Genomic DNA, 24,515 nt, shown 5'->3' with positions numbered 1-24,515 from the left:
AGACAGCCTAGGAATCCGGAGAATTCGTGGGGTCGACATCGGCCTCGGCGCCGCAACGTTGCTCCGGCGTCTGTTTACCCAAACAAAAACTTCCGGGCTCCACCATCCCGCTTCCACTCTTCACCACCTCCACGTCGATCCAACCATGATGGGCTCACGAACCGGGGAGAGTCCCATGGACTTTGAATGGCAGACGCGCGGTGGGCCAGGGGACGTGACGTCGCCCTTCTACCAACTTGGTGTGCAACACGAGAACAAGAAGCGTGAGTGGCTCGCTGCGACTGGATCATGGACTTTCCCGGCTAACTCGACAACCTCTCTAGGAACACATAGTGCCTTCGATTCTCCAGAAAAGAAGCAGTTTCCTTCCCTCCGCGCACCGAATTCACAGCCCTTCCTCTTCTCTCAACCCCAGCAACCACCCCCACCCCCCTCGCCGAAGGCAGTATTCGGACAATCAGCATTCATGACCCCTAGGAAATTTGATGTTGACTTCTCATCGGGTGCGGAGAACATGTCCTCACCAGACAATGCCGACAACGAAGACACACCAGAACAGCCGGCGAGGACGGAGCGACGGAATTCATTATTCAATCTCTACGGCCGGTTTCCAGCCAGTCCTGGGCGAGGCGAGATTCCGCGGATGAATCACTATTCCAATGCGGCAGTACGCAAAATACAGAAGAACCGGCGACGGAATAAGGAGCTTAATCGACGACTCCGAACCGACAGCGACGACGAGAGTGACCGGCCTAGCAGCAGCGAGGGGAGAGTGAGCAAATCAGTGAAACATGGGAAAGAGCCTGGCTCAGAGGCTGGTCCCTCAAGGATGTCCTCTTTGTCGGAGTTTTTGGCTATGCTGGAGGCACACCCGAATATTCCCAGCATCCTGTCTTGGTGGGCCCAGTTGATGGTGAACCTCTCGCTGTTCTCGCTCGCCGTGTATATTGTTTTTACCTTTGTATCGGCCATCCGTGCCGAATTCGACCAGGCTGCCGAGGAAGTCTCGGACACAATAATGGCGGAGATGGCCAACTGTGCCAAAAGCTATGTGGACAACAAATGCAGCGGTGACCAGCGGTTGCCCGCGCTAGAAACAGTATGCGAGAACTGGGAGAGATGCATGAATCGCGACCCGGCAAAGGTCGGACGAGCCAAAGTTTCGGCGCATACGATGGCCATCATTATCAACAGCTTCATCGATCCTATCAGTTGGAAAGCAGTGGTATGCAACACTACTCCCATTTGAATGTACACTTGAATGTCCACTAACACTTGTTCTAGCTGATCTTCCTGTTCACCATTTCGACTGTCACTGTTGTCAGCAACTGGTCGTTCCGCTCCTTCAGGTCCCGTCATGGTCAGCCAGACTATTCCCAGCACCACAATTACAACCAACAACAGTCCCATAATCAACCAATGCATGCCCCGCCACTGCATCTGCAACAACACCCAAGCATGGCCTACTATGGACAAGACCCTCGGCAAAATGGGATGGGTTACTCCGAGAAGCAAGACGCCCCTCTCATGCTCGAGAACACGCGGTCAATGGATTTCGTCACTGAACGCAGTCGCGAGCGCGAGGAGCATCTCCGAACCCCGAGTCCCTCCAAACGTGACCGCCGATTCGCATAATCCTCAACAGGAAATTCGGGTCTGGCGTCTTCACTCTTCAGGGTTGGGTTTTTGGCAGCATAGCCGGTAGGATTGGGTCGGGTATTGTTCAGGTAACTGGTGTCTTTTCTGCATTTTGTATACCACCGTCGTTGTCATCGTTTTGTTTTCGGTTCTTGTAATTTCCTTGATTTTATCTCAGCCACGAGCAGGCTGCTGCTCCATACAGCACCCAATGATGGGTCTCTATTGGCATGATATTTCCTTTTCTCGACCGAGGTCTTTGCTGTGGGCTTCTATTTCTCGTGCTATAATTTGAATTGAACACTTGGAATTACTGGGCACCTGGAATAGTGTTCATACTGCTCGTGTTCCCATCCCGTAGCTGGCATAGTGAAGGTTGCCTGCTGCCTGGGCCCGGCTGGACGTGGCTTCAGGGATTGGTCTACCATCTGAGCCCCGGATCTAGACCCGTCAGCTTTCGATTAGATAGAAACAACCTTAGAAGCTTGGAAGCTATCAAAACAGATACACATATCATTATACGACTTGCTCTATTTATTCTGTGACTTCCAAATTGATTGAATCGTCGATGTCAAACGACCAAGGCCACCTGCTGGTACAGACAATGACATTTCTTGCTCGGCGTCAGCATCTTCACCAAAAAGGCACAGCCACTCAGATGGAATTGACGGAAGAATCGAGAGCGAGATCCTCTACGCTAAGGGAACCAGTATCATAGGACTAATCGCCCTGATTATTAGCTTCCTTCCAGTCTGATCGTGCTTGATTCGATGTTACGTACAAGAGAAACAGAAATCTGCCACGGCAGTTCATCAGCCTCTCCTTTTGCCGGTCAGTAACAAAGTACCTTCTTGAGCAGAGTGCCCGGCAGGTCTTCCGGTTGGTTTGAGACTTTTCCTTCCCTGTAGCACATCTTTTTGGGTTTTGCCTGCCCAGCACAGTCCAACGTCGGAATATGGTGCTGTTGCGCTGGGAACTCCGCCAAGACTAGACTCGACAACATGTAGTGGGAAATCGGTCGTATTTCGGGATTTGTGACCCATTGAGAGAAAATCCTAGTCTGAGAAGATGAGCAACGCCCAGATGCTGATTTGGGATGAAAATAGACCTAGAGTATGGATTTGAGAAGAGAGTGCTCTGTAGAATTTCGAAAGATATAATGACTGGTGGATATCGTGGATCAGGTGGAAGAGCAATCTGCAGAAGGGGAAGTCCATGATTGTCCCGATCCGTGAATGGCCCTGGCTGCCATTGGTGCGTGGTGCATTGGGGCGCTTTGAAGCTATTCACGATCAACGTCCACTATTCAAATGCCCATTACTCTTGATCCCCGAGGGAGTTTTTCATCAATTTTAACTTGTCGACGCATGGACTTGGTCTTCGTCGTCTGGCCCAAATTCATAACGATATTCGGCTTCCGGCGGGCAGGATCAGCCTTCAAATATGGCCCCTGTATCTTCGTGAGCGGCAACCTACCCCCCTAATCAATTTCATGAGCCCTATTCTTGTTGTCAGGCATCAAATATTGCCCACGTGCTACCCTCGCTTCGGCTGGCCAATGGGCGTCTCTAATTTGGTGATCCAGAATCCCTTAGCGCGATTCTCTGGGGTATAAATATGACAGCTTCTCCAGCACACTTCTCTCTTTCTTCCTTTTTTATTTTCCATACGACACTACGACACTACGACACTACGACACCACGAAACGACTGGCAATGATGTTATTGACATATGACTTTCTTTCTGATCTTATCTGAAGAAAACAACTTGCTGAGCCACTCATACATCTGGAGGATTACCCTGGTACTCACAGCTGTGATGCCAAGGTCTTCTCCAAATCCTTTTCGTTGGTGTCGAGTGTTGTTTATGGCAAAAGTGATGATCACATATAAGCTTGTGTTGTTTCCGAAGGGGTGATACCTTGACGATCCAACAGCTTATGATCTGAGCCTAAACCACTCCGAGATTTGCTGTGCATAGTGCCCCCTACTCGCGTGTCGCGTTAGCGTCACTTTCCTACAACTCAAGACCCTTTACTACCCTTTGCACATCCCTGTTCCCTTTTAACTCTTGCAGCCCAGCCTTTGTATCCTATCTCCAATATGTCCATGCCCTTTTGTATGATCGTGATACCCAGTTACTTCCTTCCTTCATCTGCCCAAAGCCCCAAAGTCCAGCTGGCACGATGATTACCATAATATTTCCAACCGTTTGTATTAAGTCGACCAGTGTTGAACTCTCGTTCGATCTCAGCTGCCAGTCCTTCGCATGTGCTGCATATATCCATTCACCACAGTTGCTTGTATGTCCCTGGGCCAACTAATTGCTTATTTGTACTATCAACTCATTTATTGTATGTACATCCTGTAGAGATGCCTTCTAAGGCTGTCTTGTGCTCGGCTATTCGCGTATGTGGATGAATTAAGCTTACGGCTGGCGATCTGCGGGTGGATCCGGATCGGGGTGTCAACAAGGGGCCCCTGCATTACCCGCGGGTCGCCACATGGCCCGCAGGCTTGCAATCTCACTCCAAAGGACGGCACGCGTAGAACAATCGGCGATATGGGCGGTCGTGAGGAGCAACAGGTTTCTCAAGAAGACTGCATAGCATGAATGGGTTGTGTCAGCAGAAAAATGGTCAGGGTAGCAGCTTTGGGTTTGAATGACCGTAGATTTCTGATGAGAACAACACCATTCTCAGACGCCTCTAGCCCTGGGAACCACAGAGACAAGGGTCCATAGTCCCCTCATTGCCCTGTATGGTACAGTTTGAGAGCACATACATGGGCAACGAGAATTGTAACAAGAGGACTGTGTGGGAAACAGCTGAATAGAGTTGCTCGGTGTCCTGGTTGAGTCTGTGTGGGATATAGAAATAGAGGCGAAGATCAATTGCGGGTCCGCGTAACCTGGATCCGCTAGCTTATTCGGACGCGACGCACGAAAAGCCTGGGTGTACGTGTCTCGTCTGCAATAGCGCATCTCGCCTAATATTGAGCCATCTATCGCGTGTGAAACGGTGATCTCGGGTCGTTAGAGGCCGCTATAAATACGGCTTCTCGCTACTGAATGTTTGTTCCTTCTCCCTCTCCATGACTTTGTTCAGTCCTTGGATCTATCGTTCAATCCGGCACATCCTGGCAGAAATTACCATTGTATCCTGAACCGTCAAATATCTTTGTACTACTGCGTGTACTATACCCAATTCCTTCCATTCCTTTCCCTGTCATAACATGGTTAAGGACCTCGTCTGGCCACAGTGATGACTATGACCCATGGAAGATTTCGTGACCAAGATATTAACGCCAGTCTGAGCGGCCTCAAAGACAAGTTCCTCTTCCATTTCCCACCACTCTCCCACGCTCCCACCCAGCTTCCACCTTCATACCTTCATCCTATCGAGTACTCTTTCGATTATACGATGATCAAACGCTGTTTGGAAGAGGTTCCATGGCCCTGAGGGAAATAACCTTGTTCTGAGCAGCCGCGAAGAGTTCTCCTTTGTTTTCCCCATCCTACCTTACCGAGTCTATGTTGATATGTGGTGATTAGTTTTCCCTGCTTCAAACTCCACCAGCGCCTTATTCTTGGCTTTGGTATCCTGTGGACTTGTCCCTCTCGAGGAAGAAGTTGCCCTACCTTCTTTCCGAGATTCCCCATGATATATTGCCCCCAGACTGAATAGCCAGGTACAAGAGGCTGTGTGGTGATTGCAGCTTAAGGTCTTCATCAAATAAGCCAGACGCGTCGTTAGTCCCAAGCGCGTCATGGATCTTAAATAGTAAAACAACCATATGGCCGAGCCCGTTTCCTTTCTCCCATGGCGGATCTTCACAATACTCCAGAACGCACACAGCTGTCTACTGGGATATACAGTCGATAACATTCCTCCTCGTTCCTTTGGTCTAGAATGCCACGCCGGCTGTGCGACCAGTGGATGCCATCGCCTGCTGTTTGAAATAACCTTAATCAGGCCCCACATGCTTGGTTCAATCCCGTTCTGCAGCAACCATCCTGCTCCTGGTCTCGCTGGGAATGATCTTCCCACTGACAATTCATGCTAAAAGACGCATGGTATGTTTGGTTATTCATCTGGTGCTGTGTTCCAAGGTTCCCTTCTGACATCGCAAGGATTGGTATTGAACACTTCCCTTTCTCAACAACAAGCAGAGCCAGACCCCTACAGCCGAGCCTCCTCTGATCGAATCCAAACCGCTCCTCTGCTCATGGAACATCTACCCGTGGGTCCATCGGTGGATGATGGCGTGCGATCCAGAGTTTTGATGCCAGGCACGATCTCCACCAAGAGCGCTCGTCTGGCTACCGATCTCCCGCCCAAGAACGCGTCTGCGGCATGCCGACCGGAGAAATTGTCGCTCAGAATGCTATTCTGGAATCGTATGCTTTATTTCCAAAGTACCTCACACACGAAGAATAATAACCTGTCGACAAGCCAGGAACTGGCACCAGGCCGAGCCGCGAGATCAGCGCTGCTGCTCCCGACCGGGGCATCGGGCATCACGACATCGGCAGCAAATGAAAACGGGCCAAGAGTCGAGCTCGATGTCACCACGCTCCCCGCAATTGCGCGTGGTACAGGAAGGGGAAAAAAAATTCCAAAGCCTTGTCGCCTTCTCCTGAAAATATTCTTGAAAACTGGTGCTGGGTTCCTCGCTGGTGTCAAGTTGTCCTACTAGGAGGTTGACCGATCGCCATGGCAGACAAAATCAACGTCGATGCTGTCGCGTACAGAGCTCCTGCTCGGGATGCAGACACAAATAGCTTCAAGTTTGGTGGTGGTGGGAGCCGTAGTGACGAGGAGATCGTGTCGGATCCGTTTGCAGCGCCCCTGAAGCGCCAATTGAAATCGAGGCATTTGCAGATGATTGCAATTGGAGGTAGGCTTGGATACGAGCGTCTGTGGAATTGTGCTAACTGGATCGCTTAGGGATTATCGGTCCTGGACTGCTGGTTAGCTCGGGGAATGCCTTGCACGAGGGCGGGCCTGGTGGTGCGCTGATCAGCTTCTGTCTCGTCGGAATTATTGTGTTTTTTGTCATGTTGGTTCCAGAAAGACAGAAGGCCTTGGAACATTGCTAATAGCTATCAACACAGGCAATCACTCGGTGAAATGGCCACCATCATCCCCGTGACCGGGTCGTTTACAGAATACGCGGCGCGTTTCGTGGATGATTCGTTGGCATTTGCGTTGGGTTGGGCATATTGGTATCTATGGGTTACTGTGAGAATGGACAATTGCATGGGATGCACCAATATACTGACACAGTTGTATTCTAGGTCCTCGCGAACGAATACAACTCAATCTCCCTCGTTATTGGATATTGGACCGAAGCAGTGCCGCAATGGGGTTGGATCTTGATATTTTGGTTCTTGTTCCTGGGCTTGTCAAATCTGGGAATTCTTGCATACGGCGAGATGGAGTTCTGGCTTTCTCTGTTAGTGACTTTGGTTTTCAATTGTAGTTGACAAGACTGACTGCTTCTAGGATCAAGGTGCTAGCCTTGATTGTCTTTTTCATTTTGGCAATTTGCATCAGCGCGGGGGGCATCGGACCGCAGACCATTGGATTTAAATACTGGCATCATCCGGGGGCATTCGCGGATTCGATCAATGGGGTGGCAAAGACGTTCGTCGTGGCAGGGACATTGTATGCCGGAACTGAGATGTATGCTCCCGGTTGGATGCTGATACTCTGAAGAGATATCTAATGGAGTATACAGGGTGGGAATTACTGCGGGTGAATCGAAAAACCCTGCAAAGGCAGTTCCTCGAGCTATTAAACAGGTTTTCTGGCGCATTTTGATCTTTTACGTCGGTGAGTGAATGCGGCCCATTTCAGGTGTCACAGTGCTGATGATGTGTATAGGAACGATATTCTTCATCGGCATGTTGATCCCATGGAATGACAAGAGGCTGCTCGGTTCCACTTCGAAGACTGCCAGTTCCCCCTTGACGATTGCACTCAGCGACGCGGGAATTCTCCCCGCGGCACACCTCATCAACGCATTGATTGTGATCAGTGTAATCTCAGCCGGAAACAGCTCGCTGTACGTCGCATCGAGGACACTGCTCTTCATGTCGCGGAATGGCAAGGCCCCGCGCTTTATTGGGCGCACCAACCGTGCAGGAGTACCGTGGGTGGGCTTGATCTTCACCAACGTCTTTGCATGCATCGTCTTTCTCGAGCAATCATCGAGTGCCGGAACAGTCTACTCGGCACTGATCACGCTGTCTGGTGGTATGTTGGTGAAGCCCCCGATTCTCATGACTGCAGCTGATATCTGTCTAGTGGCGACATTTATTGTCTGGGCCACCATCGGAATCTGCCATATTCGCTTCCGCCGTGCGTTGGTTGTGCAAGGCCAAGATCCATCCAAGCTCCCCTACCAAGCATGGCTGTATCCATGGGGCACATATCTATCCCTCGCTGCCAACGTCTTCCTCGTCTTCTTTCAGGGCTACACCTGCTTCCTGAACCCGTTCAGTTCGACGGATTTCGTGATCAACTATATCTTGTTGCCGGTTTTCGCGTTGTTTGTGGTCGTCTACAAGGTCTGGAACAAAACACAGTGGGTTCGGTTGGAAGATATGGATATCTGGACTGGAAGAAGGGAGATTGCAGATGTGGAGGAGGCACCAGTCGACAAGCCTCGGCGGTGGTGGTCGCGACTTTATTCTGTTGTTGTCGGGTAGCTATATATCATGGACGTGGGATTCGCACCCTGGAGAGACTAAATTTATGCATATGACAACATTATAACAAAAAGAGTGGTGGATCTTATGATAGACAATTCGATCAAGAGCGGTTTATAAGTTTACGGCGCATGCATCGACTATTCAGGCTCAAATCGAGAAGACATATCGGCCACTGTGCATGGCCCGCCATTGAACTGGCTCTTACCACCAGCTTCTAATAGCCCACACTCAAAACTCGGAGTCATTCACAATGCTTATCAGAACAGCGGTCTCAGGACAAGCATTAGCGAAGCTCCAACCGGCCACGACTCAACCTCAATCGGGCCCTGAAGAGAAAAGGCAACGAGGTGATCGACACGGATTCCGGCGGGGCGCCGACAATTGACCGGAGAACGCCGCTCCTGATTCCCATGGCACCATTCAGTGTATTACCTGGGATGCGCCCCAATTGCATCAATCGCAAGGAAATCCCCTTTGATTCCGAGGCCATTTGTGGTAAGTAATGTAGCCGGTTCACGCATCGCTGAAGCTGCTCCAGCGCGGACTCTCCGCTCACCACCCCACAACGCAGGATCTCACCTTTCAACACCGTGCCCCCTATCGTCACATCTCGTTGGCTCGATAAACACCTGCAGCAGAACCCACTTGGAAACCCACGCGCGAGCGACGGCGCTAAACACCGATCACAGATAGCCTCGGATCACGGCCACTCGATCCTCCACGGTGCTCATCCACCGCCAATCCCACCGTGCTCGTACCTCGCTCTCGCTCGAGTGATTTGCACCCTGCAGATCGGTGGACATGCCTGTTGGGGTATGGCTCGTGGCCGGCTGCGATGCTGATGAGCTCCAGCCTGGTGCCGGCCAATGGGGCTGGCATACTGCTCGAGGAGTCGAATGTAACATCGCCAGATACTAGCTGCACAGGACGCAGTGTCGGATAAGTGCGGAGTTTTGGAAGGCGTTGAGATACGGCACGAGCAGCCAGCGCAGTTATATAAAGCCAGCAACATCCGGCGTGATCTCCAGGCAGCAGAAAGAAGATTGAAGATTGAAGACTGCAGATTGCAGATCCAACACACCACCAGTGATCTACGAGCTGATCCGGAAGTCAATCACATCGCTCGCCAAAAATGCAATACGCCAAGGTACTTGCCCTGCCATCTGCCCCATCCTCGATACCACCTACAGGTTTAGAGGCTAATACAAATACCGCCCTAGCTCCTCACTCTCGCCACGATCTTCGTGCCTAGTGCCCTGGCAGTGCCCTCGGCCAAGATTGCTCGTGCCTGTGAATATACCTGTGGCTCCCACTGCTACAGCAGCAGCGATGTGAGCTCCGCCCAGGATGCTGGCTACCAGCTCTACTCCGACGGCGAGACCGCCGGTGACTACCCGCACGAGTACCACGACTACGAGGGATTCGACTTCCCCGTCTCTGGCACCTACTATGAGTTCCCAATCCTGAGCGACGGCAAGACGTACGATGGTGGCTCGCCCGGCGCCGACCGTGTGGTGTTTAACGATAATGACGAGCTGGCGGGTGTGATCACTCACACAGGTGCCAGTGGTGACGACTTTGTCCAGTGCGATTAAGTGGACTGCAAATGGGATGCGAATTGGAATTAGGTATAGATACACGACGTCCACGATGAGCATTCATGATCATAACCTCTCAACATGTTTAAAGTACTCTATACTGTAGTTGAATGTAGAAGACTGCCTTTCACGCCGACACAAAATGGAGACTCGTGTCGACATGCTGTTAAAGTCTTCGGGTTGCTTTGGGTACCTAGAGGCAAACAGCAATCGACACCCGCACAAAAGCGAAGATGTGGGAGCTTGTCGTCGCCGGGGTTTGATACCCTGGATGGATCAGGCGAGCGTAGGGCTCTTCAGGGGATTTGATACGGCGTTGGTTGACACTATATCGATAGTAATGAACTATCCTCAGTGCATGGGGAACAAGATGAAAACATCATTCCTGCGCATTCACGATGCGAGGATCAGACTGGTTGCGCATGTCTGTCATACGAGAGTGTAGGTGGAGGAGTCATGCATTAAGATCAGCACTCGCACGCAGACGTTGAGAAGAGAGAGGAGAGAAGAGAGAAGAGGAAAAAGAAAGGGGAAGAAGAAAGGGGAAGAGGACCCTTATATACGTGTCACAACCGGATCATCTCGACATCCGGGGAAAGTGCGGGGATGCGGGGGCGTTGCTGGGGAACCAAGTATATACACATATGTATCTAGACTATAGACATATGTATCTAGACTATATACCTATGCATCTATATCCCTATATATCGATATACATATACACTAAATCGATTTAATATAGACACGCTACAACCTAACCCGGATGCTACTAGTTACAGTGTACGTTGCATCGGTACAGTGCAGACCCGTCTATATATATTCAACAACCACAGAAACAACCAGTCTTAGGACGACTCAAAAGTGTATTCGGGAATATGGATAGTGCTGACCTTCCAGGTCTTGCCACCATCGCTGGTGCTCATGTCACCAGTGACACCGTCACCCTTGCCCATGGTGTCGATGTAATCGGGGTCGGCAACGTCGAGGATGATCGTCGTGTTGGTCCATGCTATAAATACTGTCAGTCTGATAATTAGGAGAACAAAAAAATCCACAGTCAACACTCACAGTGGGCACCCAGAGTGCCGCAGTTGGTTTCGGCGCATTCGACGGCGCTGCCCCAGCCCTCGGCTTTACCATCGCTGGTCGAGAGAGTAGACACAACCTTGCCGTTGACCAGAACGGTCTGGGTGTAGTTGCCGGTGGTATCATTGTACTTATCTGGAGGGCAAGTTTAGTCCTGTCTGAGCTGCGATCCTGCGGCTACCTACAGTGCATGGTCACTGCGTCGTTGGCGTAGGCAGTAGAGTTCTTCCCCTCGACAGGCGTCTGGGTCGTAGCTACACATAATACGCGTTAGCACCTCTGTCCCATGCTGGAGCTCACTGTCTGCAGGAAATTACCACTGGTGCTCATGAGTGTGTAGGCAAAGATGCTCCAGTCGCTAGAGTCATAGTTGTCGGCAATAGACTGAATCAGGTCTCCGTTGGAGGTACCCATACCAACCCACAAAGAGAGATCCCCCGAGGATCTACTCGGGGCCTTGGGAAGGAGGAGAGTAGAAGACGCTTCGCGGATGAAAGAGTTGTTAGAGGTCGGACCAGTGCTGAACGCAGGACCGAAAGCCGCGTTCACCGAACCGATCGCGACGACGGCCAGCGCGGAGACAGTATTGCGGAAGGGCGCCATTGCAATAAATTGAGTCGAGTCGATTTGGATCGTTCACACTGCGCTTTGAACCTCTGAGCAGGCTGGTTGCTCGTCGTTATAAATGCCCCGGGCCCATTATTGAAGCCTTCAATTTCCCTTGGGGAGAGTCAATCTCTAACGTCGTATGGGTGTTTTGTATGGCCATTCCCACCCGTAATAGCCATTGTGAGCCACATCTCGGGTCTCTTTGGCAAGTCAGCGCCAATCAGGGCCGATGATGTGAAACCTGCAGCTTCAAAACAGCCGGCCAATCTATATGGAATCCACTAGCCCTGACGCCCCACACGGGCTCGATGATATTCACTGGCCTTGATAGTGCCTGTCAGATCCTGCCAAATATCATCTCGAATCTAGATTACCTAGAGGTAGAATGCTTTTATCTTAGACTGCTTTTGTTCAACGTTGCAAATCCGGGATATACCACCTCGACCAGCACACTATATGAAAAGTACCCAAGGCGGACCATTCCACAAGTCAAGCGATTCGGACAATCATCATTTTCCTTCTTCTATTATCCACTATGGCCCGAAATTTCGGTCGAGGATGCCCCAACTGGTAAAGCCCCGAGTTTCTGCTGCCTCCAGCTAATTTAGAGTCTCAGGTAGAGCGACAGGTCTTATTTCTTGCTCGCTGGCTTTCGTTGTGATCTACCCAGTATATGATTAGTTATAAGGACTGCCAGGATGTCGCCCGATATTTAAATTGGTCGTCTGCTTCGTTGCAAACCTCCTGGATAGTCGGAGAATCTCCGCCGAGGCGTGCGAATGTGCCGCCTTGCTTCGCCATACCTGTAGATAATCGCCACAAACGACCTGCTCAACAGCCTCACAGCAATGTGGCATCCGTTGGAGTGCGGTCTTCAAGCCCCCCGGTATGAGAAATCCAAGTAGACATCCATGCGCGTGGGACTGAAAACTTATGACAAAGGAGCCTCGCGCTCGCCCGGGTATGATTACATTGCATGATCTAGCTTGTATATTCAGCCATAAATACCATCTTTATATGGGTCCGATGGGGTGGGCTTCGGGTAAACCGAGGAATGCGCTGGTTCAAGCTGCGTGAACCCGATGGTCATACTACCGGCATTGTTGCCCTCGGGAATTATTGCTGACATTCTCACCCTGAGCTTTATGTCGCATCTTATCACCTAGCTGGTAGAGCTATATGTTGGTATTCAGGGCTTCTGCGATAGAAGAGTGGCCCGTCGCTTCATGGAAGCTGCTGCCATCACGCTCGTGGTTTAGCTGGCATGGTTGGGCTTGAGGAATACTTGAAATGGGCTTTCAGTCTTGCTAGATTCTTGAAGAGTCTTTGAAATGCTTAATCTAGGCATTAAGTAACAGCCTGATAAGCTCCCTTACTCGCCCGTCCGGTCGGATAAACAATCAGGTTTCGTGGTGCTTATCTTCCCATAGGAAGTGATGTCCGATTTGACCCTGGTTTTATCTGTATGTGATACCTGGAGCAATGCATAGATGACTTCAAACATAACATAACCATCTCATGTCGCAATCGCATGTCAATATGATGATATGACATTGCTTTGTTGTATAGGATGAGTTGGGACACTGACATGCATCGCCTTGCCCCTTATACTTGCTTCTACAGCCATTTTCATCCTGGAGGGATCATTCATCCGACGGGACAGTTTCCCTTGTAGCAACTGTGCAGACTCGCATCGGCAAAGAGGTCCAAATTACCCAAGGGCACATATTTGACCCTTGCATCCACAGAATCCGGCGGGTCGTCCCTTGGAATGCACGCAGCCCTGGGATTTTGAGATCGATGGACCTCGGGTACCTGATTACCTCTGCAGAACCTGATATGCCCAGATTAGAGATTACCTTGATCAGGGCCGGACGCGAGGGCGAGATGCGACGGCGCCACATACATTCTTCCCACATTGGAGTCCGGTAGGATTTATCGAATGATCCAGACATGACTGCCCAGACTGAGATATCGTGCTGCCTGGATCAGTTTCGTAGATTGGTAGTCTTATATGGATTGGATCTCCCGATTCTGAATCCACACGGGGTGATTACGACGACTCTCTCCGGGGCATGCCGATAATGGCTGTGCGTGTGGAATTGGGTTCCACAGCTTTACTCTATACGTATTTCATTCTCACGTCCGCGATCGGCAGTGTCATATTCTACACGAGCTCGACGGAGATCCGCGATCTACACTATGTTGACGCGTTGTTCATGGCCTGCAGTGCCGTGACAGGAACAGGGCTGAACGTGGTATGTCTTGCCCATTGTCCACTCGGGTTATGGAGTCGATCGCTGATGCGTTGGGCAGCTGGACCTATCCACGCTGAATCGTGTACAACAAGGCACCTTGTTCACCCTTCTGGTCGTGGGCCATGCGATTCCCATCCTGGGAGTGCTCTCTTTGATACGAGCCTGGACGCTCCGCGCCGGGCTCAAGGAAAGATCGTACAGAAAGAGACAAGATCACATATTGATCCCCAAATCAACTCTGCTGATAGAGAGAGAAAAGGTTTCTGAAAACAAGGAAAACGCATCCACCGTGAAGATCACAACTTTGCCGAAAATCACCACGAGAGTGCGGGAGTTGCCCGAGGACAGTCTATCCTCTGGCGAAATCGATCCTTGTTGGAACACCCACGACTCTATCATCATTACGAACTCGGCTTCATCTGGCCAGAGGCCGCAGGCCCCTTCCATAACTATTCTCGGCGTTGCAGAGACCGTCCTTGACACGAAGACACGCATTTCCCGCAACATCACCAGCCTCAGACACAGCATACAACGACAAGCAAAGCGCATAAGCTCGCGCAGTTCGATCGACAGTGACGAGCCCGGCTGGATCGAGTACCGGGCCCTTCTATTGTTATCGGTGCTAGTTCTACTCTACTTTCTCACCTTCCTCCTTCTCGGGATCGCGAGTATTGGGTTCTGGCTAGCCTTTGCGCGCCCAGACATCCCTCGCGCAAACAGAGTCCCCCCTTTCTGGACGGGCGCCTTTCTTGCTACGTCCGCGTTTGCGAATAACGGCATGTCCCTGATCGACACCAGCATGGGGCCTTTTCAGCGAGAGTGAGTCCGAAATCCCACCCAGATACCTGCCGGGCAAACGGCATTGTTAATGCCGATCTGCGCAGGCCGTATACGCTTCTCCTCTGTGGATTTCTTGTGCTTGCGGGGAATGCGCTGTTCCCTTGTCTGCTACGATCTTCGCTCTGGTTGTTGAGCAGGATAGTACCCGATAAGCCGGCCTGGCATGTGTGGCGACGTGTTTTGGATTATATTCTTCGCCAGTCCCAGAGTGTGGTCTTCCTCCGGTCTATTCGTATGAGATTGTCACTAACGAAGTCGATAGGTGTGTACTTTGTTGTATCCTACTTGTCATACATGGTTTCTGCTTGGGACAGTGTTGATCCTGAACGGGATTATGTGGGGAGCATTCGAGGTGGCTTCTATTCACAGTGCGGAAATCGGGGCTCTTCCTGCCAAGTATCGAGCTCTGGATGGACTTTTCCAGGCTTTGTGTATGTCTCTCTATGCCACGCTGTTTGGAGCGGAGCTAATGAGATCAATGAAGCTGTGCGCGGTGGAGGGTTCTCGGTCGTGGCCATTGATCGACTCCCGCAGGGATTGCTGATTCTATATGGTAAGTCTTGAGCTGGAGAATGCGTTAAAGAGCAGGTTTGTTAACAAATTCACAGCTCTTATGATGGTGAGAAGTTACATGTTGAGGCTTCCAATAACACTATCTAACCTGTCCTACAGTATCTTTCAGCATTTCCAGTATCAGCCGTCATCAGGTATGTCGAATTCCAGTCCTGCTAGAGATCAGACCCTGATATTTTCCAGCGCAGAAACACTCCAAACGCAGCGGGAGGCATCTTGCTTGGAAGCCGGTGCTTCCAGTCATCCATTGACAAACGACTCGAATCGCTCCATACTTGCCCGCGGCCATTTCATCTGCCAACAGATCCACGCTCAGTTCAGTACTGACCTCTGGTGGCTCTCTCTTGCCGTGATGCTCATCTCCATCGCCGAGTCAGACCACTACAAGTCCAACCCGATCGCGTTTTCCACCTTCAACGTCATCTTCGAGGTCGTATCTGCCTATAGCAGCATCGGGATAAGCGTCGGGTTTCCTGGCAAGAGCTACGCTTTCTGTGGCGAGTGGCACACCGTCAGCAAACTCTTGCTGATGGCAATCTCCCTCCGAGGCCGACACCGCGGCCTCTCCGTTCTGCCTGGCCGTAATCCATCTCTCGTGGACCCCAAGACTAGACCAACAAGTGACGGAGTGCAGGAGAAGATATCAGATACACAAAAACCTCAATAAAACACCGCTGGCTAAGGCCCATTGACGCTGAGCGTTCCCCGTTCGAGTGCATCCATCCTACCTAGTACTGGCACTAGCACTAGCACCCGTGTATATGCGCGCAAACCGCAAAGAGCATCATCCCAAACTCATCCGCCTCCTCCACCCACCTCACTATCCGCTCCCGTCGCGCCTCCGATCCCGTCGCCGGCGACCGCCACAACTCCGAGATCTGGAGCATCCCGTCCGGCCACCGTGACAGGTGGCGCGTGTACGCCCTCTCCCACGCCGTGCGACTGCGCGCCGCCCACAGCGCCTTGCTCTCCGGGACGAGGACGTCTTTCAGCTCGTCCGCGACGAAATTGGGGAGTCCGCGCGCGGCGTTGTAGACGCTCGTGAAGAGGTACATGGTCAGCAGGGTGCGGCGTTTCGCAGAGGCGGCGATCCATGATTCCCAGTGCGGACGGGTGTGTGCAGTTTCGGCGGGGGTGGTGAGGCCTGTTTTGGCGGTGCGGAAGGCGAGGTCCTGGAGGGCGACGATGAGGGAGTCGTCGACGAGAGTGGTGGTCTCTAGGGGGTGGTAGTATGCCATTAGGACATAGAGGAGGTAGGCCTGGAAGGCGCAGAGAGTCTCGAAGGGGGTTGTTGGGTGGTGCTGGATCTGAATGGGTGAGTATTCCTGATTGAAGGGTGTTTAGTGAGGGAAGCCACACCTCCTGTGATATTCGCTCCATTTCCTGCTTGACTGTTGCGAGGACCATGGCTTCGCTGCCTGCGATATGGTTGATCCACATCCGGACGAGAGAGACGCTGTTTGCGAGTGCTCTCGGCACGGGCTTGAGGGTCAGTTGTAGCGGGTGGATGAAAGGTGGCACATCTGTGCCATTGAGCAGGTGGCCGGGGTAGGAGCGCAGCACACAGGTTAAGAATTGGACGGTGAACGAATCGAGGAGCTTGGGCACCTGTCCCCTGGCTGTCACGATATACGGGCGCAGCCAGCGATCGCGGATGTCTTCAGCGTCCACCATCGGAACGAGGTCGAGGTGACTGAAATCCAGTCCTGGATCCTCTGGTGGGTTTCCTGTACTGGATGTATCTGATGGGTAGACATGATGGTCTGCAGAGTCTAGGCTCACGAGCGACGTTGATGGGGCTGTTGGTGTTGTCGGTATACCAGAAGAAGGTCGATAGGAATTGGTAGCTTCGGGAGATGCTATCCCACTATAACTCGTTGCAGTGCTTCGGATCTCGTCACTGCCGGAGTATCGACACTGAATGCTTCGTGACCGGCATCGTAGGCAGGAGGGTTTCTCCAGGCCGCAGCGGACCTTGGCGTCGGTGCAGCTCAGACATGCCTTCTTGCGGGGTGGTGCTGGCTTTCTCACTCGCGGTTTCTTTGATGGTTGTATGGATGACATTGTTGAACAACCTCGGAAGGGCAAAGGAGCGAGGTGGTTCGGAGTTCCGGTGAGATTTGCGGAGTTCCGGATTGACTAAGAGCGTCGGTTGCCACTGGAGTAAATGCATACAAGAACGCCGGATGGGCTGTGAGTCTGGGTTTTGTGCTCTATATAAGTATGGACCTGTAAAGTTCATTCTACCACCGCGCGAGGATTAGAACCAGCACCGAAGAAAAGGCTGACTGATGCTGATATTCATGTTCTGTTTCTGTTGTAATTGATCCCAGCCCGACAGCTACAATAAGCCCACATGCATCCAATAGTCAAGATTCATCGCAGAAGAGATGCCTAACACAAACACCCAATCCAGCTCCAAATCTACAATTCCATTCTCATTCTAGCGCGACAATTCAATCGACCAGCCGCGCCACGGAACTCCGAACAGACCCACCATCCGCCTCAAGTATAAAACCACCCGACGCCATCCTCCCAAATCTACACTCACCAAACACCCAAGCCCAGAGCAGGAACAACAATCTACGAGACAATACAAGGCAAGAGGAAAATGCCCCAAGTCTACACAACCGACCACTCCACCAGCGTGCTCGCCACGCACAGCTGGCGCACGGCAACCAACTCCGCCCCGCACCTGCTCCCACATCTCACCCCGACCATGAAGATCCTCGACGTCGGCTGCGGGCCAGGCAGCATCACCATCTCACTAGCCGCCCACGTCCCCGCCGGCTCCGTCACGGGCATCGAGTACGTGCCCGACCCGCTGGACGGGGCGCGCGCGGCGGCGGCCGCCGCCGGCGTGCACAACGTCTCCTTCCGCGAGGGCGACGTGCACGCGCTGCCCTTCGACGACGGCACCTTCGACGTCGTGCATGCGCACCAGGTGCTGCAGCATGTGCGGGACCCCGTGCACGCGCTGCGAGAGATGCGGCGCGTCGTGCGCGAGGGCGGGATTGTCGCGTGCCGCGAGTCGGCTGGGCTGGTGTGGTACCCCGAGAACGAGGGGATTGCGTTGTGGAAGGGCGTTACAGAGCGGATGCAGCGGGCCAAGGGGGGGATGGCGCATCCCGGGCGGATGATTCATGTGTGGGCGGGTGAGGCGGGGTTTGATCGGGCGAAGATCGTGAAGAGTGCGGGCTCGTGGTGTTTTGCGTCGCCGGAGGAGCGGCGGTATTGGGGTGGGTCGATGGCGGAGCGGGCGCAGTCGTCGGGGTTTGCGAAGGTGGCGGTCGAGGAGGGATTTGCGAGTGCGGAGGAGCTGGAGACGATTGCCGCTGGGTGGAGGGCGTATGTGGAGGATGAGGATGGGTGGTTTGGGTTGTTGCATGGGGAGATTCTGTGTTGGAAGTAGAAGATGCGGGAAAAGGCGTCGCGATCAAGTGCATCGTGCATGCTGCATGAGATCTCTCGAGATGTCTGCACTAGATCATGCTGCGAAGAACCTAGGAGGAATCTAAAAGCCATGGCGGTAGAATGAAAAATGCATTGCCAGTCAAGAAAAGAAAGATGCGAATAGCCTTTGCCCTGAAATTCCCCGGAGAAAAGAAAACCGATGCGATAGAAAATGCGCTGCGCAAGAGTCGCTGGAGAACCGATCAGAATGCTGGACATCGACCGCATTGCAGGGCCCGCCATGTGGCCGCCGATCACCCGTGCATTTCAACTATCCTCCATCACCAGCCGTCATCATCATATGCCTGATCTTCGCGACCGTCCTCATAGGCGGCTTGCTCATCCTCTCGGTTCTCGTCCTCATCTGAATTCGGGCATGTCATGTCAGCTTCGCTTCGGGCGATCGACCGGCTCCGCACGAAAAGAGAAAAACCAAAACATACCGTGTTCGTGTTCGAAGAAAGCACCCGCAAGGCCACCCACGGCCAATCCAGCGGCACCAGCGGCCATATACTTGCCCGCGTTGCTTTGCTTCTGCTCAGGCGGCGGCTGCGAGTAGTTGTAGCCACCGTAGCCAGGGCCCGGCGGCGGTGGGCCAGGCGGCGGTGCATAGTAACCGCCTTGCGGCGGAGGAACGCTGCGCGAGCCGTCGTAATAGCCCGAGGGCGGAGGGCCGTAGGGTGGCTCCCACTGTGAGCGGCCGGTGGCCTGCTCGACCCAGAATGCGCGGCGCGCGTTGGGCTCCCATTCTTGCACCCAGCCGGCAGGCAGTGGGGGCGGGGGACCTGGAGGGGGACGGGCCATTGGCGGCGGTGCGCTGTATGGGCCACGGTCGTAAGGTGGACGGTCGTAGGCAGGGGGGCCTGGAGGAGGGCCACCGTAGGGGCCACCGTAGTAGGACATGATGTGGAGAGATGGAGGGGTTGAGAAGGAGAGGGGGAGAGAGAAAGGAGATAGGGGAGGGAGAGAAAGAGGGAAGAGACGGGCGGCGCGGGCAGCAGCTTTATGGAGAACAACGAGGGGCACAGCTCGGGGCGTGCATAGACTCTCAGATTAATGTGAATCGCTTCCTATCACCCCGTCCTAACGTACATCCGCTTAGAACCGAAATCTCCACCGCATGTCAAGCGCAAGAAAAGCATCCGCCGCGGTACAATTGCTTAGCGCCGAACAAGCCTCAAGCCCTCCGAACTTCTCCAGGCAGATGCGATTATCAGGACCGCTGACGGGGCTGAGTCTGTCCGGGACCGACGTCGATCCTGAAAGTGGCCAAGCTGTCGCCATTGGACATGCCGAGTCGCCAGAGGCTCGCCTGCGACGAAACCCCGGGAGGAATCGATATTCGCCCGTCAGCAGGCGCCAAGGGAGACCCGGTGTCACCGTCAGACGTGGACTGCAAGGTGTACATCGAGAGCTTCAAGGGCGCGCGGCTATGAGACCCGGAGTGTTTTGAATGTCTACCCGACCACGGTGGCTATAGCAGGGACTAGTGGAAATCGGAAAGTTGCTGAGTTCATGACTATTCCATCCATCACCCTATGTTCCAAACTGCAAGACGCCAGATGCCTATATAATCCCGCAGAGAGGACACAAATCCCTCAACGCCGGGACGGCGACTGCATACACCGCATCGCCATGCACTCCGCGTGGACCCCAATGGAGTCAACAGTCCCGCGCGACATCCTCCACGGACGGGCCGATGGAGGAACGGTGGCCTTCGTGGCAGCGCTAGCTCCCTGGTTCCGCTCGCTAGCGAACATGCCCAGCCACGATGTGGCTCAAGTCGACGCCCACAGCCACTGGCGGCGGTACACGTGGCGGGGTGGATGTGACGATGGAATGAGACGTGAGGTCGGGGTTGAGGCATGATGCATCAGTGACTACAGGAGACATAGTATACAATACGGAGAGCAACGTCTGATGGAGGGTTGATGGTACTATGGGGAGGCCCGGGGAGGCAAATCAGGGGGTGCTCCCTTTTCCCAATCCCGGAAAAGATGGCATTGCTGATAGAATAAAAAAAAATGCAGTCTGGCCCTGGTTACAAGGTAAAAGTTGAATCAAGATCGTTCGATAAGCCCTGGCGAGGTGCAATTCCCTTGCAGTCGAAGAACGACACGCCCGGAAGAAATGCCGCCTTGTACCCGCAAGACTCATCCCTCGGAGCCAGCCAAGCTGCTGGACTGAGCGCTGGGGGGATAGAAGAAGGCCCCCAGACTAGGGACAAAGGTTAGTACACCGCATGGAGAAGGGCAATTTCGGCGGGGACTCACGCAATAATCACATAGGCGGCAATCAGAAGCGCGCCCTCGAGGTAGTTACTCCGGCCATCCAGGACCAGGAAATTAACGACAAAGGCCGTGACGAACAGACAGATGGTCTCAAACAGCGTAAAGTATAGAGACATGTCCTTGTCCATGCACCAGCCTAAGATGACGACCAGCGGGGTGACGAAGATGGCTAGAAACACCTCTGTTAGTACATGGCTGCCTTTACGAACTAGACACCGACTTACCAATCTGGATACTGCTGCCGACAGACACGCCGATCGACAAGTCCATCTTGTTCTTGGTGGCCACACTGACAGCCGTGACGTGCTCGGCCGCATTGCCCACAATGGGCAAGATAATCAACCCAATAAATGCCTCGCTCACGGACGAGCTTGATAGCATGTCGGGGATCGCATCAACCAGGAACTCGGCGCAGACAGCGACCAGAGCGGTGGACAGGAGAAGCATGACCACGGCGGCTGTGCGCGACATCGCCGGCTCGGGTTCCTGAGGAGTGGTATCGGGAGCCACGGGCTGCATGGGTGGAGTGTTACGCGCAGCGCCCCGGGCGAACTGAACGGCATTGCCGACGGGAGGAGCCCGGCTGATGTGGGCGGGGAGGGAGTTGCTGCGGTATATGCCCGGACGCGACGCATCCGCTCCAACCCGAGGTGATTGCCCGGGCGACTGGGAACTGAAGACGGTGTTGGAAAGCAAGGATGGGATAGGGCCGAAGGGTGACCGTCTTCTCGAGACGTCGCCTTCACCGGAACCCTCCACGCCCGCAAAGTCAGGGGCAGAGGCAAATCCTGCCATAGACGGGCGCTCACCAGCTGCCTGTTTCTCGGTGAAATTGACCTGGTTGCGACCCTGCCCGCGGGACTTGTCGACGCGTTGGGAGCGACGCTTCTTACGATCACGCCTTTGGGTCTTGTCAAGCGACCGAGCACTTTCGACACGTGTCATGTCCAGGCCAAAGTCGCGAGAGCGGAATCCAGAGGGTGGCTGTCCATCATCATCGCCATCGTAGCGAAGCTCATCACCGAAGTCAATTGCACATGAGCCAGTGTCGTTGTTGCTAGCAATTGAGTTGCCCAACGAGCTCTGATTTTCGTTGACCATAATCTTCTTCTGAACAGACTGGCGAGAGAGAGTGCCCTTGGAGCTAGTGCTGGATTTGCGGCGCCGACGGTGCTTCATCGCCCTCTTGATGCGTTTCGCTGTGGTCCACGAGGTGGTCGTGTCCACGGATTCATCGCTGGAGCTTGTCGAAGACTCGGAGGAGCTGTTCATGAACTCGGCCAGAACGCCAGGGTGAGACTCCTCGTCGATGATCCGTTGTGGGATACTCGCATAGAGATAGGAATGCGACTTGAGCTGGAATACAATGTACAAGATGTACACTAATAACAAAACCTACACTTGTCAGCAAAGGTGGCCTTCACAGACAACAGACACGACCTACCACACTAGTACCACGGCTGACCTTGAGGGTCTCGCGATCTGCATTGGCGCCATTCGACCACGAGGCATGGAAGGCAGTGGGCAATAGAAGACTCATTACACTCAAACTGAGTAGACAGGCGCTCATCTGGGTGACCGTGCTGTTGTAGATCTGCTCCTGGAAACGCAGACCACCCAGCAAGAAAGCCATGCCCAGAATGAGCAGCAAATTGGCCAGGATGGAGCCAAGCAGGGAGGCCTGGACGATACGAATTTCATCCTTGACGAGGGCAATGATGAAAATGATCAGCTCCACGGCATTGCCAAAGGTGACATTGATCAGAGCTCCGATCGTGTCACCCAGGCGACTGGCCACGCTCTCGGTAGCATGGCTCAGCAATCCAGCCAAGGGGATGATAGCTACGGCGTTCATTGCGAAGACGACGTTTGGGTTGAGCCCAGCTGCCTTGGCAGCGATGCCGACAGGCACAAAGACCAGCAGCACATTCACCCAGCTGTGGCAAATGGCATCCTTGGTGTGGTTGACGAACCGACCGCTGCCATTGCGCATGCGAATGAGCAGGCCTGGTTTCGATTGCTTCTCGTCCGTGTCGGACCCCCTCGCGACGGGGCCCTCCGGCGGCAGATTCACTTGTACATCCTGGGAGGTGGCTTCGGGGACCGGGCCCGGGGGCCGTTGGGAGGGAGTCTGGGTTTGTTGGACGCCGCAAGAGGAAGCGTGAGCTTTCGCCCACGAGTGAATCCGGTCTGCGAGGGACAAGGTGGGTCAGCAGGCGCAGGCATGGCAATGCAGATCGAGAGATAGAGTAGCCAGGTGAGAGCTAGTCAGAGCTCGACTCACGCATGTATTTCAGGAACCAGAAGCTGATTCAACAAGGCAACGAGCCCAGGGTTGAAGAAGTCACGACAGGACCAGAAAGGCAGGAAAGTTGAAGGGTCAAAGACGCCCGTGATAGAGAGAGATAAAGGGGGGCCCGGGCCCAACTTATTTATCAGAAGCTTGGCGGACCTTGGCACTGACGGTGACGGCGCGTCAAACGACAAGAAACCAGAACTTCCCGTCTAGAACGTTGGAGCGTTGGAGCGGAGGCTTGGTGCTACGGCTCTGCCCTGCGCTGGAGATCCCGCCGATCCACGAATGTCCAGCTTGACACTAACATGCTCCGCGTCAGCCCTCGTCAGCCTTCCCGCCTCCTCTCATCGTCCCCCCTTGGGACGCCTTCAATCGAACTGTTGGTATATCGACTGCCTGTCCGAACATGGCAAATGACGCGTTCTCCTGTTTCTCCCTATGAGGATTGCCCCCGGGGTGCCCGCGCAGGGAATCCGGATCCACCATGGGCAATGTCCGACACCGACGGAGCTAGACCAGTCTGATTGGTGCGATGTATCCACAGGATCGACCCGGTACTGGGTGAGTCGCCTTGCCGGGGCTACACGCCTTGCGGCATTTGAACCTACGCGGCGAATTATTGACGCTTGCAAACAGCAGGAGAGAAGTACCCTGGATGGCCACGACGCACTCCGTGGTTCGGAACGCCGGTCTGGGGTAGTGGAAGGCGCTCGAATCGCTCGACGCCAGTCAGATTGATAAGTCCAGTAGGGCCAAGCCACGCTACGTCCGACCACCATCGCAATGATACCCAAATACGCTCTAGCTCTGCTTCGTACTCCCGGCGGTGCTCTTATCCCATATCCCATTCGACCGGGGGCGGAGGTGAAGTGGCGGACACAGCCTGTCTCGCCTCGACAGCTCGCCTGGGCTCCACATGATGTCACATCTGCATGAGGTACACCGTATTGAAGACCACTGTGCTTAATAGGTTGTGCGACATCGATGCAGTGGTTGTTTTGGATGGTTTCTAGATTCCGCCGCCAGTCTTGGACTTGTCGGGAGTCTTGTTCATTGGCGTTTCAAGCCACAGATTGCCGCCCCAGGCTCTCCACGTCTCCGTAACTGTGGCTGTGTCGACGCCTCGCCACGGTCAATGATCCGGGTCTTGACTCAT

The 24,515-nt window shown here is 53.5% G+C and overlaps 10 protein-coding genes across 10 annotated transcripts; 6 read left to right on the top strand and 4 right to left on the bottom strand.

The window, feature by feature from the left end:
- Nucleotides 1-145: 145 nt before the first annotated feature.
- N7459_000889 (putative nuclear envelope protein Brr6) lies at nt 146-1,635 on the top strand (the record flags this gene model as incomplete). The annotated part of the gene is made up of 3 exons (XM_056940074.1): nt 146-263; nt 324-1,225; nt 1,285-1,635. The coding sequence occupies 3 exons, from the start codon at nt 146-148 to the stop codon at nt 1,633-1,635; spliced, it is 1,371 nt and encodes a 456-aa protein (XP_056804354.1).
- A 4,229-nt stretch (nt 1,636-5,864) lies between these two features.
- On the top strand, nt 5,865-8,352 carry N7459_000888 (amino acid permease; the record flags this gene model as incomplete). The annotated part of the gene is made up of 9 exons (XM_056940073.1): nt 5,865-6,231; nt 6,360-6,536; nt 6,587-6,698; nt 6,754-6,880; nt 6,937-7,094; nt 7,145-7,324; nt 7,380-7,474; nt 7,526-7,897; nt 7,949-8,352. The coding sequence occupies 9 exons, from the start codon at nt 5,865-5,867 to the stop codon at nt 8,350-8,352; spliced, it is 1,992 nt and encodes a 663-aa protein (XP_056804353.1).
- Nucleotides 8,353-9,487: 1,135 nt separating this feature from the next.
- Nucleotides 9,488-9,950, top strand: N7459_000887 (extracellular guanyl-specific ribonuclease RntA; the record flags this gene model as incomplete). Its single annotated transcript, XM_056940072.1, has 2 exons — nt 9,488-9,502; nt 9,576-9,950. 2 exons carry the CDS (start codon nt 9,488-9,490, stop codon nt 9,948-9,950), a joined length of 390 nt encoding a protein of 129 aa, XP_056804352.1.
- An 848-nt stretch (nt 9,951-10,798) lies between these two features.
- N7459_000886 (uncharacterized protein) lies at nt 10,799-11,642 on the bottom strand (the record flags this gene model as incomplete). Its single annotated transcript, XM_056940071.1, has 4 exons — nt 10,799-10,962; nt 11,022-11,174; nt 11,225-11,293; nt 11,357-11,642. The coding sequence occupies 4 exons, from the start codon at nt 11,640-11,642 to the stop codon at nt 10,799-10,801; spliced, it is 672 nt and encodes a 223-aa protein (XP_056804351.1).
- A 2,090-nt stretch (nt 11,643-13,732) lies between these two features.
- On the top strand, nt 13,733-15,986 carry N7459_000885 (uncharacterized protein; the record flags this gene model as incomplete). The annotated part of the gene is made up of 8 exons (XM_056940070.1): nt 13,733-13,906; nt 13,965-14,725; nt 14,791-15,008; nt 15,061-15,177; nt 15,231-15,299; nt 15,355-15,365; nt 15,419-15,453; nt 15,503-15,986. 8 exons carry the CDS (start codon nt 13,733-13,735, stop codon nt 15,984-15,986), a joined length of 1,869 nt encoding a protein of 622 aa, XP_056804350.1.
- Nucleotides 15,987-16,065: 79 nt separating this feature from the next.
- N7459_000884 (Zn(II)2Cys6 transcription factor domain-containing protein) lies at nt 16,066-17,383 on the bottom strand (the record flags this gene model as incomplete). The annotated part of the gene is made up of 2 exons (XM_056940069.1): nt 16,066-16,644; nt 16,679-17,383. 2 exons carry the CDS (start codon nt 17,381-17,383, stop codon nt 16,066-16,068), a joined length of 1,284 nt encoding a protein of 427 aa, XP_056804349.1.
- A 547-nt stretch (nt 17,384-17,930) lies between these two features.
- N7459_000883 (class I SAM-dependent methyltransferase) lies at nt 17,931-18,731 on the top strand (the record flags this gene model as incomplete). The annotated part of the gene is made up of 1 exon (XM_056940068.1): nt 17,931-18,731. The coding sequence occupies one exon, from the start codon at nt 17,931-17,933 to the stop codon at nt 18,729-18,731; it is 801 nt and encodes a 266-aa protein (XP_056804348.1).
- Nucleotides 18,732-19,053: 322 nt separating this feature from the next.
- On the bottom strand, nt 19,054-19,675 carry N7459_000882 (WW domain protein; the record flags this gene model as incomplete). The annotated part of the gene is made up of 2 exons (XM_056940067.1): nt 19,054-19,136; nt 19,216-19,675. The coding sequence occupies 2 exons, from the start codon at nt 19,673-19,675 to the stop codon at nt 19,054-19,056; spliced, it is 543 nt and encodes a 180-aa protein (XP_056804347.1).
- Nucleotides 19,676-20,407: 732 nt separating this feature from the next.
- On the top strand, nt 20,408-20,641 carry N7459_000881 (uncharacterized protein; the record flags this gene model as incomplete). Its single annotated transcript, XM_056940066.1, has 1 exon — nt 20,408-20,641. One exon carries the CDS (start codon nt 20,408-20,410, stop codon nt 20,639-20,641), a length of 234 nt encoding a protein of 77 aa, XP_056804346.1.
- Nucleotides 20,642-20,925: 284 nt separating this feature from the next.
- On the bottom strand, nt 20,926-23,351 carry N7459_000880 (uncharacterized protein; the record flags this gene model as incomplete). The annotated part of the gene is made up of 5 exons (XM_056940065.1): nt 20,926-20,989; nt 21,046-21,232; nt 21,288-22,458; nt 22,508-23,253; nt 23,348-23,351. 5 exons carry the CDS (start codon nt 23,349-23,351, stop codon nt 20,926-20,928), a joined length of 2,172 nt encoding a protein of 723 aa, XP_056804345.1.
- Between the last annotated feature and the right edge of the window lie 1,164 nt (nt 23,352-24,515).

This window comes from Penicillium hispanicum (assembly GCF_028827665.1).
Source record: "Penicillium hispanicum strain IBT 35686 chromosome Unknown utg000001l_segment0_segment0, whole genome shotgun sequence".
In the NCBI taxonomy this organism is placed as follows: Eukaryota; Fungi; Ascomycota; class Eurotiomycetes; order Eurotiales; family Aspergillaceae; genus Penicillium; species Penicillium hispanicum.
This window is presented reverse-complemented; position numbering and strand designations above follow the sequence as displayed.